Source organism: Diachasma alloeum, unplaced genomic scaffold, assembly GCF_001412515.2.
Source record: "Diachasma alloeum isolate Michigan unplaced genomic scaffold, Dall2.0 Dall_scaffold_00277, whole genome shotgun sequence".
NCBI lineage: Eukaryota > Metazoa > Arthropoda > Insecta > Hymenoptera > Braconidae > Diachasma > Diachasma alloeum.
The window spans coordinates 685,631-707,913 of record NW_021680416.1 but is presented as its reverse complement, the minus strand read 5'-3'; the positions used below and the strand labels follow the sequence as shown (position 1 = coordinate 707,913).

At 36.9% G+C, this 22,283-nt stretch overlaps 1 protein-coding gene across 3 annotated transcripts in view; it reads right to left on the bottom strand.

Moving 5' to 3' along the window:
• LOC107038124 (venom dipeptidyl peptidase 4) overlaps nucleotides 1-22,283 on the bottom strand; it is a 567,343-nt gene that overhangs the window by 98,981 nt on the left and 446,079 nt on the right. For all 3 annotated transcript variants that reach the window (XM_029126098.1, XM_015257032.2, XM_015257031.2), the window contains 3 exons: nucleotides 20,109-20,278; nucleotides 10,164-10,406; nucleotides 9,769-10,001 (listed from right to left, as the gene is read on the bottom strand). In XM_029126098.1, the coding sequence (XP_028981931.1) occupies nucleotides 9,769-10,001; nucleotides 10,164-10,406; nucleotides 20,109-20,278 (646 nt within the window). The remainder of the gene's footprint in view (nucleotides 1-9,768; nucleotides 10,002-10,163; nucleotides 10,407-20,108; nucleotides 20,279-22,283) is intronic.

Here is a 22,283-nt window from a genome sequence, read left to right as displayed (position 1 = left end):
GGGGGGGGGAGGAAGAGTTTTTCTGCATTTGGGGACACGGGTTGGGTTAAATATGAAGGATTGTACGCAGAGGAGAAAGAATTGTTTGTGCCGAACAAATTCACCAAGAGAAATGGGTTTTTCGAATTATGGTATATCTCAAGACAATACCACCCAAAAGTTAGTTCCTGTGGATTTCCGGAAGAAATTTTAAATGACTCAATTTATTGCGTTCTCCTGACAGAAAAATCTAAACGTGAATTACGGTTTGATAAACGTAAATTACGCATAATGTTAATATGATGTCTGATGGTTTTTTCCGTCATGAAAGTCGGAATGTCGTGGAAGTCGCCTTTAGAAAAAAACGTATTTTACGATCAAAGTAAAAAAGTAAATTATGCCGGAATACAGCGCCTTTTAGGTTGATCAAATCGTAATTTACGCTGAGCAAAACGTAAATTACGCCGTTTACGTTTATCAAAACGTATATTTTGTTTATCAAACTGTAATTTGCATTTATCAAGACATAATTTACCATCTTAATGAATGTATTTTACGATTTTCTAATACCTAATTTTCGAAAAAAACCGCGTGTTTTCCGCTTGAAATACCGTTTTTTCCATATTACACTATTAAAAATTTTCGTCTGAATTTTCCGTGCCGAATTTCGGAAATTTTTATTGTGTTCAAGTTCCATTGAAAATTCAGGAAATCTTATGATTGAAAAATCAGACAATCCATTGATTTTTTGTTCAAATGATCTGGAAATCAATAAAATATTTGATTTTTCAGTTGAATTATTCTGTAAAAATTCAGAAAAATCAGGAAAATTCAGGAAAAAATTGAAAATTGATGTTCAAAATTCATTTTGTTTCTGAATATTCACGTTCCGATGAAAATTTAATCAAGTTGTGAAATTTCCATCTCACCCTGCAAACTCATGAATCGTGAATTCTACTTAAAATTTTATATTTCATAACCATTTTTTCCCTAAATCCGATTCAATATCACTCTCATGAGATTCACTATAAGATCATTCGTTAAATTAAAAAATATATATCAACAGTGTATAACGGGAGTCTACAGTATTCTTAAATTGAAACAATATACTTGATTTTTCAGTTAAATTATTCCGTAAAAATTCAGACAAATCAGGAAAATTCAAGAAAAAATTGAAAATTCACGTCATTTTGTTTCTGAATATGCACGTTCTACTGAAAATTCCATCAAGTTGTGAAATTTTCATCTCGCTTCCCCTGCAATTCTGTGAATTCTACTTAGAACTTAAAATTTCATAACCATTTTTCCCTAAATCAGATTGAATGTCACTCTCATGAGATTTACTATATCTTTAATGAAAATTCATAAAATTTCTAACAGTGTATAACGGGAGTCTATAGTATTCTTAAATTGAAACAATATACTTGATTTTTCAGTTGAATTATTCCCTAAAAATTCAGAAAAATTTAAGAAAAAATTGAAAATTCACGTCATTTTGTTTCTGAATATTCACGTTCTACTAAAAATTCCATCAAGTTGTGAAATTTCCATCTCACTCTCCCTGCAAACTCACGAATTTTCGTGAATTTTACTTAAGAATTGAAATTTCATAACCATTTTTTCCCTAAATCCGATTCAATGTCACTCTCATGAGATTTACTACATCATCCATTGAATTTCAAAAAATTTCTAACAGTGTATAACGGAAGTCTACAGTATTCTTAAATTGAAACAAATGTCCTCCATGTGTTGATCGAGCTTTCCCGTCCCCACCCCCGAGCGAAGAAACCTCCCCTAACGCTCCACGATAACCCCCAAGAGCTCTACCCTTAATTGCAACCACCATCGATATTTACGGTGATCTCGAGACTTCCTATTTTAATGATTCCAGTTGTAACAATCGCGGACTCGAGGAAATTGGTCCAACAAACTCCTAATCCTATTTTCTTTAACGCTCCGGAGGATGTTTGTTCCAACTCGTGTTTCCACGAGTTTACCCAGTCAGTGCATCCATAGAGAGCTCCTAAGTACGACTTGTACCAGGGGACAGCGAATGAGAGACTCCTTCCCGCAGTCGAGCCAATTATTGCAGGCACCTCGTTTCCAATAAAATTTAATGGGACAATTTCTAGGAAAACAGGAGCACCGCTGCCCTCCTAGATTCAGTAATTAGTTTGACACAAAGGGGGCACGGGGTATAATTAGGCAAACTTGGTGGTAATTAGGGAGAACTTCACGACTCAACAATCAGTGAGTGTTGAGTGTTGGGAATTAATTCACAGAATGTTGCACTAAAATTCAGGGATAGTCGTGGCAATATCTGAGGGGAGGGGGTGAATTTATTTGATTCCAATAGAGAATTTATATTGAATCAAGGATTTATTTGCTAAAGTCAAAATGTGAAATGCGAAATGCAATTGCGTCGACTGTGAGTAGAATTTGACGGATTCCAATCCCTAGGAAGCCCATTAATTTGTGTGAAATTGAATGAAAAATAGAATTTCGACGGAATTTAATACTGAAGCTCTACAAAATTCAAAGAAATAACAGAGAATTCGATTCGATTCTACATTCACTTCGATAACATAAAAAAATCGACTCTTGCTCTATTTATAGTTCTACTAGAATGGAAGGAATTTCGTTGTTGGAAATTCAATTTGCTGAAAGAATCAATGAGAACAGAGCTCTCAAGCAATTCTTACTTGCGTTAAAGTATTTCATTTTTGTTGAAAGCAGAGCAATCATTCATGTTTGAGACTTTCAAATTCCAAGAGGCCTTCAAAATTATTGATAATTATACACGGAGAAAAAAATTCCAGAATTTTTCAGGCGAAATTCAGGCAAAAATTACCGTGCCGTCTGGTAAAGTGGGTTCAATTGTCTAGCACCAGAAAAATTCCGGTGCTGCATAGTAAAAATTCCGGTAACGCACAATAAAAGCTTGATCCCTGACTGTTTTCTATTACATGATAAATTTCATTCAATAGTTAAAAATGAGTAAACATTGTCATTCAGCATATCATCCTATTAATTTTATTTTAACCTCTCCTCCATATCCTCTCTCCCATATTAAAAGCGGAATGCGCGGCAAACGTATGTGGAACGTTTGACAGGCCAATGTATATCTACAGCGTTATACACCTCATGAAGCGAAAATAAAGGGCACTTATTTTATTTCTTAACCGTTTTATCACAACACTAATTAATATTTCACTGAATTGATATTATGAAAAACATTAACCTGGGGTTTCAGTAAGGAGATATGTGAGAGAGGAGGCTAGAGGAGGCGACGGAATAAATCATCTGGTCACGTTGAGTCGATGTTCGTGGTTGCGGAGGGGGGACGAAGAGTACCGAAATCTTACGAATGCGCGATCGGGTCCTAGGATTCTGGTAGAGCACCGGAAAAATTTGCCAGTCAGTGTCATAATTTTTCTCGTATTTCTCGTAAAAATTCACTGTCGCTTCGATTTTACCGTGCTGCACAAGAATTTTTCTCCACATTTATCCGAAAAATGACTCGTGCAACAGTACTTTTTCCTACTCTTTGCGGTACATTTGGCCTGGAAAGACCATCTGAACCAACTTTACTGTGCGGGCACGGTAATTTTTCTCGTACATTTCTCTCCGTGTAGTACGCCATAAAGGAGACATCCGGTACACTGAGAAAAAAATTTATTCCTTTCAAGAAAATGTTATTGGTGATATCTTTTTCATACTCTTAGTAGAAGAAAATATCTCTTTTGGAACGTATTTCTCCAGGCCAGTCATTTCCAGGTGCTCCGAAATCAGTTCCAAGCGTGAGAATTATGGTGATCTATAAGAATATTCTTCTGCATATGACCTCGAAGAAACTCCAATAATAATTATTAACATTTGGAATTATTCCAATTTTCTTTACCTGAGAAAATCGCCAATTTGTAAAATCCGGAAGATATCGGAGAACATTTTGTCAAGGTCATATGTAGCATAATAATCAGATTGTTCAATATCACTGTAATTTTTGAGGATAGACTTGGACTCTCTGAAAATGACTGTCCTGGAAAAATTCGTTCTGAAAAAATATTATCTTCTGACGAGAATATCAATCCTTGGCAGGAATAATTTTTTCTCTCAGTGTACGATCAGACAAACTTAGTAATAATTAGCGAGAGCCTCACGATTCAACAATCAGTGACTGTTGACAATTAATTTCCAGGACGTTGCACTAAAATTCCGGGACAGTTGTTGCAATATCGGAGGAGTGAATCGTAAATTCAGTTGCGATGGGCGTATGGAGAGCCACTGATACTGCGGGAATATCCTGCCTGAGATAAGTGGAAAGCAATAGTCTCCGAGTTGCCGTTACGGGTCCAAACGAGCGTTACAACAATTTTCATCAGCTCGGTTTTCGGCATTTTCGCACTCCAAGATGTCGTGTAAATGGACAGACGGGGCGGGGGCGCCCTAAACTCGAGTTTTCGCGTTAATTGAATTCCATAGCGAGTAAGGGAGGTGCATGAACACGAGTATGCTCATGTGAGAATGGGACAAACGAGCGAATTCCCCGGGAAGAACGCGCTCGATGGCGCTACCTACGATTAATTATTTCCTTTGGGAGGGTTATAGGCCATCAACGGCGTAAGAGGCCAAACTGCTGCTTTTCAGGATCGTCAAGATTACGGGGAGGGGGAGGCGATTGTTTGAGTTGTTGGGGTGTAATGTTTGGGGGGGGGGGGATTNGGGGGGGGGGGGGAATTGAGATTTTATTTCGAAGGAGAAAAAAAGTTAATTAAAAATACAATGAGAAAAAACCTACATTTAACAACGGAGTCTTACTTGATACAAGAAAATATTCTCTTGTCAATTTCGAAAATCGTGAAATCTCCTATCGTAAAAAGGAGATAGGAAATCGACCTCGAAATATCTCAAAAATCTCGAATAAGCGTAAACGTAAAACTGAAACCGAAGCGCCACTACGTGAGGAGATGAGAAGGCGCGTGCGCAGCATGCGCGGCCGATCTCGTCTCGTAATAAATCATTTTGTTCTTAAACTAAGAGAAGAAACTTTTCAAACAGAATAAGATTCTCTTGTCCCGAGAGGACTTTCAAGCGTTCTCAAGACTAGAAATGATGTTCTTTCCATAAATTCTTGTTGTCTGTATTAATCTAGAATTTTTTTTTTTAATTGGTGAACTTCAACAACTAGTTGGAGAACTAGTTGCTAAAATTCACTAAATAATTTTCTCCGTGCAATTGCATTAAAGTGATGAATTAATTGAGTCATCATTGCGCTACTGTTTTTTTATCGAAAAAAATATAATTGATTTATTTACCAATATCTTGAAAACAAAAATTTGTTCTTAAGAAAAAAAAACATGTGGAGTTTGATTACAGCTCCAAGTAATGACTTGATTTTTCTATACCAATTCGACAGTTTTTGGTCACCCATCCGACTACCAGTACAGCTCACTGGTGCTTAACATTTTTTTGTGGATGGGATCGCTCTTTCCAATACGCTCTCCATCATCAGTACTGCTTCCCTCATGTGGAGTTACATCAAGAGTAGAGAAGAGTTTAATGAATTAATATTCTCATTTCAATCCATTTTGCATGCATTTCATGATTAAAGAATTGCACATAGAAATTTCTGCAGCAGTTTTGTGAAAACGAGAAAAAATAGTAACACCACGGCAACGCGCGGCGCGGCGCGTTTGACTGTTTCTTGGCAGTTTTTTAAAATTGACAGGAATTTATTAATTTCGTTTCAAATGTGCAATTTCCAGTTCCATACGTTTTACTAGATTTGCATGTTTCGCAGAAGATTACTACTGGTGGAGAAAAATTGAATACATGGAATTTTTTCAATTCGTATTGAGAGTCATGTGAAATGTTGAGGTAAAAATTGTAAAAGTTTTTAAATATCACATTCAAAGTTTGAGCAGAAAACATTGACGTAAAAAACGGTGAGGGGAAATTTATCTGTGGTGTAAGGATTTGAGAATTTCCCATAATTTCGAGTATTCACTTGAAATTGTACCTTCAAACGTAGAACGTCCGACCCTTTTCGTCGATTCGTTCCAATGGAAAATCCCTGAAGACTCGAAGCTCAAGTGCTTTTATTGCATTCTCAAGCTCGTTCAACGACATCGGATGAAAATTTTTCTCCAACTTCGCTGCACTTCCGAGAAATAACTAAACAAAGGGAGAAATTTCGACTACCCGAAGAGATATGAATTCAATACCTTGAGTGCTGACGATTCCCCCAGTGATTTGATGTTCACCTTTTGCTACACTTTATGCAGACTAAATTTAGACAGCAATTTTCTTTGTGTGTCTTGAACGAGGGAAGTTGACACAAGGAAAAGACGATGAAATATGAAGGGCTGAGTTACTGGTCCTATATAGTGTGATGTAACGATTTGAGAATTTCCCATAATTTCGAGTATTCACTTAAAATCGTACCTTCAAACGTAGAACGCCCGACCCTTTTCGTCAATTTGTTCCAGTGGAAAGTCCCCGGAGACTCGAGATTCATGTGCTTTTATTACATTCTCAATCTTCAACGACACCGCATGAAATTTCTCTTCAACTTCGCTGCACTTCCGAGAAATAACTAAATAAAGGAAGAAATTTCGACTACTCGAAGAGATATGAATTCAATACCTTGAGAGTACTGAAGATTACCCCGGTGATTTGATGTTCACCCTTTACTCCATATTATACAGACTAAATTTTGAGAGGAATTTTTTGAGAGCAATAGTTGACTTCAACATGAGGAACAGACGATGAAATATGAAGGACTGAGATACAAATTGTAGAATTTTTTAGATATTACATTTACGTTCTAAAAACTTCGAAGTGAAAAACGGAGAATGGAAATTTTACGGGTTGTGTGCAATTTAGCGTGAGTATTTCCGGAAAATTAGAGTACTCACAAGAAATTGTACCTTCAAACGTAGAACTCCCGACCCTTTTCGTCAATTAATTTCAATGGAAAATTCCTGAAGACTCGAGACTGGAGTACTTTTATTAGATTCTGAAACTTCTAGAACGACATCGGATGAAAATTTCTCTTCAACTTCGCTGCACTTCCGAGAAATAACTAAATAAAGGGAGAAATTTCGATTACCCGAAGAGATATGAATTCAATACCGTGAGAGTGCTGAAGATTCCCCTAGCGATTTGATGTTCACCTTTTACTCCACTTTATGCAGACTAAATTTAGACAGGAATTTTCTTTGTGTATCTTGAGCGAGGGAAGTTGACTCTAACATAAGGAAAAGACGATGAAATATTTAAATATCACCAAAAACTTCGAAGTGAAAAACAGAGAGTGGAAATTTATGGGTTATGTGTAGTTTGGTGTGAGAAGTTGAGAATTTCCGGAAATTTCGAGTATTCACTTGAAATTGTACCTTCAAACGTAGACCTCCCGACCCTTTGCGTCCATTCGTTCCAATGGAAAATCCCCGAAGACTCGAGATTCATGTACTTTTATTGCATTCTCAAACGTCTTCAATGACACCGAATGAAAACTCCTCTTCAACTTCGCTGCACTCCCGAGAAATAACTAGACAAAGGGAGTAATTTCGACTACCCGAAGAGATATGAATTCAATATCTTGAGAGTGTTGAAACCTCCCCCAGTGATTTGAAGTTCACCCTTTACTCCATTTTACACAGACTACATTTAGACAGGAATTCTCCTTGTGTATCTTAAACGAGCGACAGTCGACTTCGATAAAAAGAAAAGAGGGGAAAAGCAGCAGGGAGCAGCAATCTTCACAATAAAGTGAAACTGTAGCTTTGGTTTCTCAATTTATGAGAATGGATCAAAGAGAGAAAAGCAAGAATTTTATTATTCTCCTGATGATGTTGTATTTTTTTTTAAGAAGAAAAACAATTTAGCAGCACAATTAATGTCCAACGCGAACCTCCTACACGCCATGAATAAATTTTTCGTAGGATCTTCACCCAAAGCCTCCCCTCAACCGCTTCTATCACAAGATCGACGGAATGAGAGGCTTCACTCGAATAAAGTAAAAGGCTCCAATGGCAATCAAGCTTACACGAGTGCTCACAGAGATCCAGACATTGCATAACCTTCGGTAAACTGAATTGCATAATCCCGCGTAATTTACATCTCTTTGACGAAATTAATTGCATTACACTATAAATCGATCCGGCGATCCCGAACGGCATTCAAATTCATTAAGCATTAGCAAATTGCTGGGATAGCAGAGAAGACCTAGATGGCTATATACTCGGATGAATAAGAAAATGGTCTCTCAAAGTTGGAGGTATAACATCGTTTCACCGACTCGGCCAACTTCCAATTTGATAGTTTCGAAGTCACTTGGCCTCTCCCAGTGTCAGCACTAGTTGGGTTGATGTAATTGATGATCCTATCGAATGGAATCTGCACATTCTGCTATTGCCAACGTTTTCCTTGATTATATCCCAAAGTTTCTGTTTGGTAAATTGGAATTCATTAAGGCGATTGAATATTTTACTTACAGATAACTGTAAATTTTAGGGAGTTGAATAGAGATGCTGACCATTATTCAAGTGAAAAACAAGGCGAACTGGGAGACACTTGACCTGAATTCGTAATGACGAATGTTCCTGCACGAGACAAGTCGTTTCGCGAGTTAGTTTAATGGTTCTTTTACTAGGTTTTTCATTTTTAGATTCAACTCGAGGATTCGCGAATTCTTTTAGAGTACTTTATCAAGCTTGGGTGTTCTTGGTGAAGTCTAAGTGAATGCGGAAGAAGTTGAATTCTTTTCTGAGAGCTCGATTGTTTTGAGGAGTTTATGTGGAGGTTGAGATTCTCATTATTATTGATAGCAATCAATTTGTTAATCTCAGCATAAGTTAGCCGTAAAATCTGGAGAAGTTTTAATTGATGATGTAAGGAATAATTATCTTTCAAGAAGGTTGGACGGAACAGTCTCTGCAATGAAGGCAATGACTTATGTAATTCATTCCGAGACTATTATGAATTGTTCAAGCATCAAAGGTAAACTTACTTTGAAACCTTCAACCTGTTCTCTTTTAACTAGGTTTTTACTTCCTAGATTCAAACCGAACCTTTTCCGAATTCTTTGAGAGTACCGTACCAGGCTTGGTTGTTGTTGGCGAAGGGACGATTTTTTAAAGTTGACTCAAGGGCTAAGATTCTCATTATTATGGAGACCAATCAATTTGTTTGATATTTTGGACCAGATTTGATTAATGATGTAAGGAAAAGCTACCTTTCGAAAAGTTCGGCGCAACCAGTTTTTGCAATAAAGACAACACCTCTTATTCAATTGATTTTGACACTATTGTAACTTGTTGAACCGTCAAAAACAAACTCCATTTGATCTCATCAACCGCTCATTTTTCATAATAAATCAAGACGATGTGCGAAAAGCGTCCTTCAACTCTCCTAAAATATTCCCCTAAGTGTCAAAATAAAATCACCCCAAATTCCTAATTCTCCCACGTACCTCATACCTTCACCTTCGCATGAAAACTCATCCCCCGAAAGCGTCTCTTTGAAATTCTGATGGTAAAGTTTCTCCTCGGGTGTCCCCAGTGCTCTCTGCGGCATAAAACTTTACCCCTAAGGAGAACGTTGAACTCCCGTTTTAGCCTCGACTTGGTGTGAGTGCAAGGGGAGAGATTAATTATGACGCTGAATAGAAATCGTACTCTTCAACACACCCACACATTCACAGCCACCCTCCATAACTCATATACGTACATGCTAAACGCAATTAGGGTAATGGTTCAACATGTAGATGCTGAAGTATTTACTTACACGAGGTAGTTGTCTTGATCCCATGCGACTATTTCAGTGACAACAAATGTGCCGGAAGTTAGTGCACGAGTGGTACGGCTTGCTGTATTTGTCACCATCACCAAGTGCGACCAGTAGTCATTGTCCGATTGCTGTTTCTGGGGTAGAATAAGGATGAAAGTTTTGCCATCTCTGCTGAAGTGCGGTGCTGCATATTGTTCCACCCAACCGTGCTCCTCTCGATAGTCGAGTGCCTGAAAAACATTGGATATTGTCAATGTCAATAACAACAGTGAGCTAACGGAAATTGAGGTTGTGGAGGGAAAACAACGGAGCAAATTACTAAGTGTCTATGGCAATGTTCTAGTTGGGATTGGAGGGGAAGGTACATCGAAATGTCTTGAACATGTACAAACCGTTGTGTAGACCGAGTTCTCAACGTCGTACAGATGGAAATACGCGTGGTTTTGGACTCTGTTCATCCACGTAGCTGACACGATGGTCTCGGTGGGGAAGGCAACCGCCGCTAGAATTCTCTCGGAGTTGGCCAGCTGTGGGGGATGCTCAATCTCGATGAGGCTTATGTTGTTGCCATGGCTTTCTACTACTTTCTCAAGGTCCACATAGAACAACTTGACGGTGGGATTTGTTGTGCCACTCTGAAATTGAAAGAAGGTATTCAGCAAGGAGAAAAAAAGTTCTTGTTTTCGGGATAAAGATGAAGTAGATGCGCATATGCTTGGTCCTACGACTACGGCCGTTCAAATGTTGTTATCTTAGATAGATAACTTATCTATCACATTTTAAGAATTTTTTCAGGGTTAAAAAATTGTTGAGAGTTAAATAGAGTTGAAGTTATTAATTGAGGTGATAAGGAAAGTTGCAGACGGCAGAAAACAGAGAATCATTGGAATGTGAAAGGGATGACACTTATTCACATCGATTGTTGCTGTGATAGAGCGCATTCTTAAGCTCATTTCCGCTAGAAATCATTCTAAATACTAGTTTCGGGACTCCTTGTTGTTAGTTCAAAGCTTCATGTCAATCAATTCTCCCATTTAGCAAAAATAAAGCAATGCAGTAACAACGGAAGGATAATCAAATTGCGTATTTGCCTCATCTCGAATTTTGAATGAATACTAATATTTCATCAAATCACGTATCGATCTCAAGTCCTACGTGGGCAGAAACTTAGTTCATGACGACATTCATGTTTTCCAGCCACTCATAGTAGCGAATACTTCTCGCCAAACGGAAATGAAGCATGAGTTATGTAGGTATTCAAAATGTATTTGACATGAACCGAGTTGACAGAAAATGGTATTTCAGTCGAGTGAACCAGTGCAAATCGAACTTCATACCTGTCGACATTACCTTCAACTTCCTCAGAAGGAGTAAAGGATCTTGAAACTCTTGCAAGCACACAAAAACTGTCTCAACTTATCATGAATGAGTTGAGCGGGAACTTCACAGAAATCGTCAATATGTAGTAGATCGTAGATCACGTTTTCACTTAAATTTGGAAAGAGTTCGTCAGATGTATGCAATTTCGTGAGAATATTCAAAGGAGACTCATCAACCATTTCCCCTGGCATAATGCTCTTTATGGAGAAACGTGAACATGGAATCTCATTAAAAATAAAAATCTCTGACAAGTCTTTGTTTCAAGACTTGTCGCCAGCAATCATTGGAGTTTCTCATGGACATAATGCGGATATAACGAAGGGATTTACTTCGGACTTGATTTCCCGTGTGCAGAACCAGGGCTTCATTAAGATTGAAATCTAAAGAATTAATTCATCCTGAGAATTTCCGCTCAACAAAATTTAACGATAGTATTCCATGAATTGCGAACTGCACGGAGAAAAAACATTTTTTTTGCCAAATACCCATTTACTTGAGAGGAGAATTTATTTTTTCAATACTGTATTTCTCCAGTCGACTCATTCTCAGACAATTCTCATTAGGTTTCGCTTATGACAATTATATTGCCCTAGAAGATACTCATGTTGGTTATAGTCTGGAGTGAACTCCTTCAATAATTAATCACATTAAGAAATTAATCGAAATTCTTCCTTCTAGAAAATAAGAATTTTAGGAAAAATGAATAACCAATGGAGGAGTTCATCCAAGATCACGTACAACATAGTTATCCTCTAGAGGAATATGATTGTCATCATTGAAACCTAGCCTTGAAAGTAGACTCGTCTAGGAATGACTCAAGTGGAGAAATAGGATTTTGAAAAAAAATACTTCTCAAGTAAATGAATATCTGGCAGAAATAATTTTTTTCTCAATATAGTGAACGAGCGCTTCGCGCCTGTCGCTAGATTAAATGATACTTTTTTATTTTATTTTATTTCAATTTCTATCTTCACAATTAGATTAATTTAATTGTATTCATTCTTATTCATATTATATATATATATTTTATTTAATTCACAAGTTGCAACATTGAATGAAGAGGAATTATGTTAAAGATCGATAGAAAGTGTTTTTTTTGTGATCAAGATAAAAACACAAAACAACAGTCATTTGAAATTTCATTCGGGTAATAGAAAAATCTTTCCATGTACTCCTGAAAATTTTTTAAATCCAGTTTTCCATATTATGAAAAGGAGATGAAAAAAGGATCCGAAAGGGATCATCGGCTAGAAAATGCTTTTTTTTTATCCCGGCGGGAACTTCGAATCACTTTTTTTTAAAGTATTTTAGAAATATCAATATTTCGGGAAGAAGAGATTCAAAAAATGCCAAAAAAGTGGGCGGGAAGAACTAAAAAAATTAATTTTTCAATTTCTCCGAAAAGATTTAAGATCGATATATTTCTTCTAATAATCCAAGAATACTCATAAATACGATTTCTATCCTTGTCTTTTGATAGAATGAATAGAATAAATGACAGAAATTGAGAATTGGAAACTACAAATTTTATCGGATTATTATTATTATTATTAACATTATTACGTAACAATAATGTAATAATGATAATATTAATAATGTTATTCTCCGCATTAATCATAACTTCAATATGCAAAAGCCACGAATATGTCACAGTAAAATTCAAAATTAGAGAAATGACATTGTAGCGGAGGTGGATGAAGTTGAAGTAGCTCTTTAATGGAAGGATGACCATCAACGGGGACTTGGGTGTTGTGCATTTTCCGGAGGTCATTACAGCGAGAGTAATACAATCTGAGACTACGGTTCGCCTCGCAGAGACAAAGAGAAGCCCGCCAACCGACACAAAAGGAAGGGACATAAATAGAAAGTTTGATTATATATGAATCCCAATTTCACTCTTCACTGAGCTGTTTATTCCAAAAAGACAATTCTCCCGCGAATATCATAAAAGCAATATTCGAGAGGTGCGAGTATCACATCGGAGGATGGAATAGACTAGAAATTGAATGAAATTGCTGGAAAGGGGAGTTTTCCCGGGTCTTTTCTGAAGTGGTATGAGGGCTTCAGGGAGAGCCTTGGGAGAATCGAAGTACAATGTTGGGGATGATCAATATTATCTGGAGACTTCGTAAAAATTTCCGACGCAAATTGGTTAATTCTCACAAAAATAAAAAATGAAGTAGATCCCCGACGTTGTTTGACTTTGAGTATGGCTCAAAATACCTATTTTGCTTTTAAGAATTGATAAAAAAAAATCAAGGGAATAAAACGTGACGTAATTATAAACATTCAAATTTTTCAACTTTTTTTTTTGAAATTTACCATCGTACAGAAGAAAAATACAAAGTTATTTGTTACTGTAGGAACACACACTCATAATTTACGAGTAGTAAAAATTGCGAGTGGGTATAGCAGAAAGTGGTAGAGTGAGAGTAAAATCATTTGATTAGAAGGTGAGTTATGGAAGAAAAAACGAAACATACGAAAAAAATTATCTTTGCCGCAGGGGTTATAGAAAAATTCTGGAAAAAACGACTGAAGAGTTTTTTAAGCTCTTAAATCCAGGAAAAATGTCCGCTCACTTTGGAGAGGGTGAGGATTAAAGATTGCGCGATTCGGTATGCAATACCTCAACGCTCTGTCTATATTATAGAAATCCAAATCGACTTCTAGTGATAAAAATTTGGTACTCGAAATTAAGACTCCGAAATTGAGGGTCATGAGGGTCAGAATAAGGGTTATGAGGGTCAGAGAAAGGGTCACGAGGGTCATAATAAGGGTCACGAGGGTTAGAGTAAGGGCCACAAGGGTCAGAATAAGAGTCACGAGGGTTAAATTAAGCGGCAGGGTTAAATCAGGGATCAGTAAGGGTCCAAATAAGGAACATGGGGGTCAAAAACCGAGGGTCAGAAACTAAGGATGACCAGGGTCAAAATAAGGGTCACTAGAGTGTTATAATGACAGTCAGATTAAGGATCGAAATGAGGGTCACAAGGGTCAGATTAAGGATCACCGAGGTCACATTAAGGATCCAAATAAGAGTCATGGGAGTCAGAAACGAAGGGCCACAAGGGTCAAAATAAGGGTCTCAATATCCCTCTACATTGTAAAAATCCGAATTGACTTTGCTGATGAAAATTTGGTGCTCGAAATTAATGGTCAGAAATGAAGGGTCAAAATAAGGGTCACGAGGGTGAGATTAAGGGTCACAAGAGAGGTATGAGGGTCAGAATGCGGTCCACGAGGGTGAGATTAAGGGTCACAAGGGTTAGAATAAGAATCATGAAGGTCACATGGGGGTTAGCAGGCGGAGCGAGCAGGGGGCGTAACCCCCTAGTATATTACCAATATTGCAATATTCTCCACATGCAATGTATACTATCCGAGCATAAGTAATTTTTCCACGAGCGCATTGAAATTCCGAGTGCTCTGATAGTCATAACAACCTTGGAACAGTCGTTTGAACGACATTTATCTAATTTAGCTTGAGGACTATATTCATATGCATACGTGAGAAAATTCCTCTCCACGCACGTCGAGAACGCGAACGTTCACGATCGTATTTCAGCATAAACAGCGAGCTCGTAGGAATGGATTATACTGCTCGTAGCATGAAGAAGGGAATAGAGTGCGGGGTTGTTCGTCTCCCTGCGCACAGACAGAAAACGTGAAAGGATTCAGTTACTGTTAACGAGCCTTCGCAAGTATTAATGCCATACGTTAACTATCAATGGATCGTGTTAATAGTTAAGCAGCCTCATCAACAGAAACTATATCGTTCTATCAGTGCGGGTAGTTTCTAATCCTCACTATTCGATTAACGCTGCTACTGAGGATAGCGTTCAATATAGAATTTTTCTCCAATCCGCTGTTGATCGAGGTGTTGATTTAGAAATATTTTTTTCATAGATACAGTTCTCTGTAGAACGAATGGATTTACCGGAAGGACAAATAAATGTCTCATGAGAACAATTACTACTACGAAAATTATCATATTTTCGTGGAAACTTTCTTATTATCTACAAGTAGATTGATTCAACATGACAAAAGACCTCTTCATGGGAACATATAATTCTTCGGCAAAACTAATTTTTTCTCTCAGTGTGAATTAGACGCTATTAAAAATTCCAACATTTTTAACTTGAAATTTCGCCAGTCATTTCCTAATAGTGCACCCAAAATTTGTAAATCTGTTACTAAATTTTCGAACTTTTATTCTCGTGTATTTTTTTATTTTTATGACATTGTTTTTTTTACTCTAGAGAAATAAATTCCGTACGAATTTTAAAAAAAGCATCCGAGAATTTTAATCGCAACATACGCATAACATGCTTTTCCCCCGTCCATTCAACCTGCGACATCCTATCTCATAAAAATGCTCCTTGATGTTGACAGTAATTTAATATGAACGATACGATGTTAAATGTTGTCAGGTTTCAAAAGAAAGTGCCTATTAAAGATGCTTTATGGCGTGTTCCCTTCGTCGTGATAAAGTCTGCAACGTTTTGTCATTTTATGAATTTTTTTCCCTACTTTATCACGGTAATGTGGTTCTCAAGGATGTAAAACTAATCAAAAAATGGTCTCTAGCGTGTAGCATTACTATGGTTAGAAAAGTGTTCTCGTATAAGTTGAGATAAGGTGTTGTCCTCGAAAAAACAAGGAAAGAGTCTCAGTTACGAGCATCAGAGAGCTCCTTAAAGCTCAAAAACACGAAACTTTACGAGGTAGGCTATGTGCAACGGGAGGCACCAGGAGACTTTATTAAACCAGCCCCTCTTAGGAGGTAAGAAGAGTTGTGACTCAGGCAGGAACAAGTGTACAACATTTTTGTTGTTTTTACGATATTCGCAAACAAAGGGATAAAAAACAACGCCTCGAGAGGAGAGAAATTGAACGTACAGTGAATGGAGGCAATAAATACATACACTGAGAAAAATTTCAATGGTAATTTTAACTACAAGGGAACTCTCATAGAAATTATATTTACAGTAACAATAAACTTTGTAGATTAAACTAGGATTCACCGTTCAATTTAGCGTGTAAAATAGTGTCATCAACATTATGATGTAATTTTCACTCTAATGTAATAGTTGAATCTACAATGTTTATTGTTACCGTAACTATTATTTTTTTGACAATTCCCTTGTAGTTGAAATTACTATTGAAATTTCTCTCAGTGTAGAAGAAAAAAGTGTATCATACTCTGAATATATTTACGACTCGACACGTGTTGTCGATGTATATTTTTCTCATTTACGATGTGAGGCCGAGCGAAATGGCCAAGTGTGAAATGTTTTACGAGGAGGGAATAAAACTCTTAGGGCATTCGGAGAGTTGGACGTTTGCGATTGCAGAGGAATTAGAGGGCATGAAAATACCAGACTGTTGCCGACATAAAAACAACTGTGAAGAAAACCATGCGAACTATAAGAAAACAGATTAAATGTTTTTTTGAGGGAAATTATTTCATGATGGAGTTACGAATTATGTTTTTAATGGTTTATGTGTGCGATGATGGAGTGTATGAATGCGTGAAACGCATAACTTTCCCATCTAAAACGAAATATTAGGGGAGCTGGTGCATGTACCAACCAACCATCTAAGGGAAATGAGTCTTTTTTTCCAGCCTCGCACTCTACAAGGAGTCATAAACGGTTCGAATGGGTTGTTCGAGGTGTTTTCTCGAAGATGTGAAGAGGACAGATTTTTTATTAACATTACACATATTTAATTATGTAATTCAATTGCTATCGGCCAAGGAGCGATGGAATCGAACTTTGAGGGTAATACCGCCCGGCATGCGTTCAATATCGCTCACCTTGTTTTCATGAGTTTTTTGAGCAATGCAGACCAACTGTTATAATTTTTCCTATTTTCATCCTTCGTTTCCATTCTTTGGCTCCATTTTGAGAAAGATTTCACGTAGATAATAATAAATTATCCTGAATTTACCCGATGTTCCAGTGGCCACCGACTACCCCAAACACCCGAGTGGAAATTCTGTTCAGGTCTCGATCAGAAACTGATCAAGTCCGATCCGAAATTCTGATCAGGCATGTTACGCCTCTGCCTTATGTTTTTCCACTTGGGTTTCTCCGCCCTCCATCATTAGGCATTAATTAAATTTTATTTTTTGAGAGAAAAAATTAGTAACTTTCTAGCCGGGAATCGAACCCGACCGGGAATCGGACCTCCCAATGTCGTGTCCTCTTACCATCTGAGCTACCAGGACACTTACGAATTTCACTCTCAAATTGACTCATACCCGAGTGGAAATTCTGTTCAGGTCTCGATCAGAAACTGATCAAGTTCGATCCGAAATTCTGATCAGGCATGTTACGCCTCTGCCGTATGTTTTTCCACTAGGGCAATCGCGCTGTCACTCAACCGCCCTCTAGCTGCAGAGTCTAGCAGCCCTATAGAAACCCTATAGAAACCCTGGCATTACTCACAAACTCTGGGCGGAATTACCCACAGACACGGAGGGTGATAAAATAGCCAATGATAACTGATGAAGATATTTTTCCGCTATCGAAACGGTCGCAATAGATGTGGAAATGTATAACGAAAATATATTTCGCACTCCATTCAATTATGGACCGACTGGAAATTTGAAAAATCTCAAATTCTGGGGTCGAAATATTTTAAGAATTCGGTAGGAAATGATTTGTTTTTTTTAACGATGTTTACAGGGTAAAAAGTTGAATAATGATTTAATGACTGATTACATTTTTCTTTGGAACTGGACATTTTTCTTTAGATATTCGTGAAGCAGAAATATATTAATGTATACTAGTTGGAGAAAGAATTTGAGATTGACAGCATTTTTGAAGAAACAGAATCCCGGACCCAAACATATTATTTATTCCATATAAAGAGTTTTCTTATCTTAATAAAAATTCCATTGTTAAATGAAAGAAAAAATGTATTTAATTAAAATAAAGAAATTCTCTTGATATAGGGGAGGGTGGGGCAAAACGGCCCCCCTTCAATTGTCAATAACTTGTGAATGACATTGTGAAAATTCCCAGTTTCAACTTCATTTTGAAGATAATTTTTCATTCTCCAAAACGAGCTCTAACTCATCCCAATCGGATTATTGAATCGGAAAATATTGGCGGTTGAAGGGGGGCCGTTTTGCCCCATCCTCCCCTAAGAAAAATCTTCATTTATTAATAATGGACAATTTCTTTGGGTCAAATAAAGATTCATTAATGACAAAAAAATCATTTATTTAATAAGAACCGAACCTCAAATAAAGAAAAAAATTTAATTTGCGTAAACTTCATTTCGTACAATTTAAATTAACCTATTTGTTTGACTCAAATAAATCATTTTTCTGAGTGTCTTTACTAATTATAAATTTCGTTCTCAGGGCGGGAGACTTATTTTCATTCTAACCGACGAAGATGTGCCCATGAAAATGGGCCACTCATTAATTAATGAAAAACACGGCAATTTTTTCCCTCACTCAATGGAATTAAAACTCGGCGGCCGCGACCGCGTGGTGCGTTCAAGTTTAATCAGACTTCATGCATAAGTAAATTACATTTAGGTGGTGAGGAGAAAGTGGGATATACGGTTGTAGTAGGCTAAGTTGAAAAGGCGCCGTTGGTAATCTACCGCAGGCAAAAGTTCCAAACATCCTAAAACGATCTTCACAAATTCTCGTTCCTACCAGTTTCCACTTCTTGTTTCCGTGTTTTCTTCCGTTTTATGTTGCTCTCCAGGTTTTATCCGTTTCGACGGTGAATTTTGGCCCTGAGGCTTCACAAATTCATGGAAAAGAATGCGGATTAGGAGTGCAGGGGGTCCGAAAAAATATTTGATTCAAGTATATTTTATATTCGATGGGGAATGGGTGTTTCAACTCGAGGATGATTATTTCGTATCAGCCCGGGTTGTACCAAGCGCTCTCAAGTGTAATATAAGGGTTTCCTATTTACTAAAGATGAAAGAAACGTGAAGTTGTTTTATATCGAAATATCTCGAAACTGCCTGACCGTTAATCCGTAATTCTGATTGGTCAATAAGTCACGTGAAGTAGTCGCTGAAAAAAATCCCTCGTATTTTCCAATTCTTCAAATGCCTAAAAGTGTTTCTGCGTCATATTTTTTATGTTTTCATGTGTGAAGTTTATTTTTATATCAAAACGTCTTTGTATCTAAATTGCTTAATTGTTGATCATGAGAAAAAAAGCTTAATTTTTCTACTTTTTTTCAACTCACGAAGTATTCTTCACTTCCCAAATGTTAATTTTTTCATATTTATAATGCGCAAAAATGATCAATTCTTGCTTCTCAGATTTTCATACACAAATTCTAAACTCTACGAAATTCATGAAAATTCTTCGGATTCCCAAGTAATTCGAGAAAAATCTCTGAAGATCTACGATTACCTGGAAGACTGTGAAATTTTCCAAAGAATTCACGAAATTTTTCCAGTTTTCTAGGTAATCAATTCATAACTCTTTCCTCATTTGTCAAACAACTACAGATTTTAATCTCATTATTTTAAAAAGTAATAAAGAAGAATTAATCGAAGATTAAAAATTATTCATTGACGTTTCACTCGTCATTCTCTTAATTCTCTTTAGGTGGTGGTTATTGTCCTGCATTCTATTTCTCATATTAAGAATTACTATGCTGCCACATCAGAAACCAATTTTTTTTATTGGCAAAACCTAATTTTATCATTGCGATTTAAATGCAATTCATAATCGAGTGAAATTTAAACACTTTATACTTCAATTTTGCCACTTGATTTATATCAAGAATATAAACTTCGAATTTCCATTATCGATTAAGTGAAATTCCATTTGAGCCAAACCTCGTTACGTTTACCACTCGTAACAATGTGGAGAAAACGAGGAAAACTGAGGGATTGAGGTGAATAGGGGGGAGAGGGAATTTAAATTGTATTTTTCGGATTACCCGATCGCGTTTGTGGTTTACCTTGGGATAACGGACGGTTATCGATGACGTGTACTGGAACGAGAGGCTGCCTGGGTATCCGTAGAACGGGATATTCATTATCGGGGTCTTTGAGTCGTCAAAGTATCCGAACGCCATTTTTTTGCCGCTCGGTGAGAACCAAAGGGCCTTGTTTGAACTGAAAATCTCCTCTGTAACATAAAAAGGAGAAGATTATCGGTATTTTTGTTCGAGGAATTTTCTCAAATTACAGCGTCTAGCTGTCGTTGACTCATTTTTATTCTGGAGTGAATGATGAGGACATGAAGAGAATATTTATGCTCAATTTGAGGATGACATAAGGACATGAAAGAAAAACGAGCAGGGGACAGCGAGCATATGACAACGCGCCATATGACAGTAATTATGTCATTCAGTGATGTCTTATTTTTTTTCGCCAGTAATACATTGATGACGGGCTTCCGAATGGTCTGAAATATTATGAAAGTTTATAGTTTTATAGCACTATCTAGCAGTAAAAATTTCAAATGTTTACTGCTACCTCTATGGGTGTTATAAAAATTCCAATGTTTCGAATACATCGTGAGAATGGGTATACGTATTTTCTGTGTAAATTTCAAGTTGATATCTGGATTTCTACACAAGCTAGAGTGATTACAAAGTTTTTTTATAAAAAAAAAGAAAAGGAGGAACAGACTGTTAGAATAATTTGGCTGATTTTTCCGGAAAAACACTTTTAAAATTTATCGCCTGAATTTTCCGTGCCAATTCCTGGAAATTGGTATCGTGTTTAATGTCAACTGAAATTGCAGGAAATATTGTCACTGAAAAATCAACTATTCCATTGATTTTCTGTTCGAATGATCTGAAAATCAATAAAATACTTGATTTTTCAGTTACATTATTCCGTGAAAATTCCGAAAATTCAGGGAAAAATTGAAAATGTAATTTTGTTTCTGAATATTCATGTTCCATTGAAAATTCAATCAAGTTGTGAAATTTCCATCTCACTCGCACTGAAAGCTCATGACTTCCCTTGAAGTCTACTTAAAACTTGAAATTTCATAACCATTTTTCCTCTAAATCCGATTCAATGCCACTCTCATGAGAATTGCCATCAGATTTTCCATGAAATTTCAAAAAAATTCCAACAGTGAAGACCTTGAATTCGATTTAAGGGGGAAAGTCAAAGTAATTTCAAGTTTCTCTGAAAATTCAAGTGAAGTTCCATTTTTTTACCGGTAGGAAGACGAAAATTTCCTACTTTACATGAATTTTCAAATGTAAATAAATATTTACTACCAAAATCCCTTAAATTTTTAAAGAATTCCTTCAAAATTCTGGTAATTCCCGGAATTTTTGAACGAATTCCCCGAAAAATCAAAGGAATCTGGAGCTCAAGGAGAGATTTCTCTGCATTTTCCCGATTTTCCATCAATTCCGATCACTGGCCAACGACAATTGAATTACATAATTAAAAACGTTTAATGTTAATAAAAAATTTGTCCTCTTCATATCTTCGAGTAACCACCTCGAAAAACCCATTCTAACCGTTTATGACTCCTTGCAGAGTGCGAGGCTCGAAGAAAAGACTCATTTTCCTCAGGTGAGTGATACATGCACCAACTCCCCTCATCACCTTATTTGAAACAAATAGAATATATCCTAGACTCCAGCATGCAACTACTTCAATCATAATGTTTTGCGTTTTATTAAGAATGAACATTCGAAAGTTGTGGAGGGGAAAGTTTACGAGTGTGCCCTCTCCACCCGACGCTTCACCCCTTCATATCTTTGTGGTGGTCGTCAGAGAGTGTAAATGAGAAAAAGGGACAATCAGGTCAGGCCCTTACAAAAGAGTAAAGGAATGCTAAAGAGGGTTGAGATGGAAATTCGTCAAAGCTCGGTGGTAAAAAATGAGAAAGAAAACCTGACGATGTTCGTGAAGCACGAGAAGAATGTTGGTGCGCAGATAAGAAAATGAAGAAAAAAACGGGGGAAAATATCTAAGGCTGACTCTGAGAATGCTCTGATGGTGCCGAGAGGAGGAGAATAAAAGGAGACAGGGTTGAGGCGGCTCTTTGTAGGCTACAGGATCGTGGCATTTTCCGAGGTCCAAGCTACAGTTGAGTTTAAGTTGCTTTTCAAAACGAAGAAAAGAAACTCTTTTTCTATACTTCTTTCGGTATGAGATGA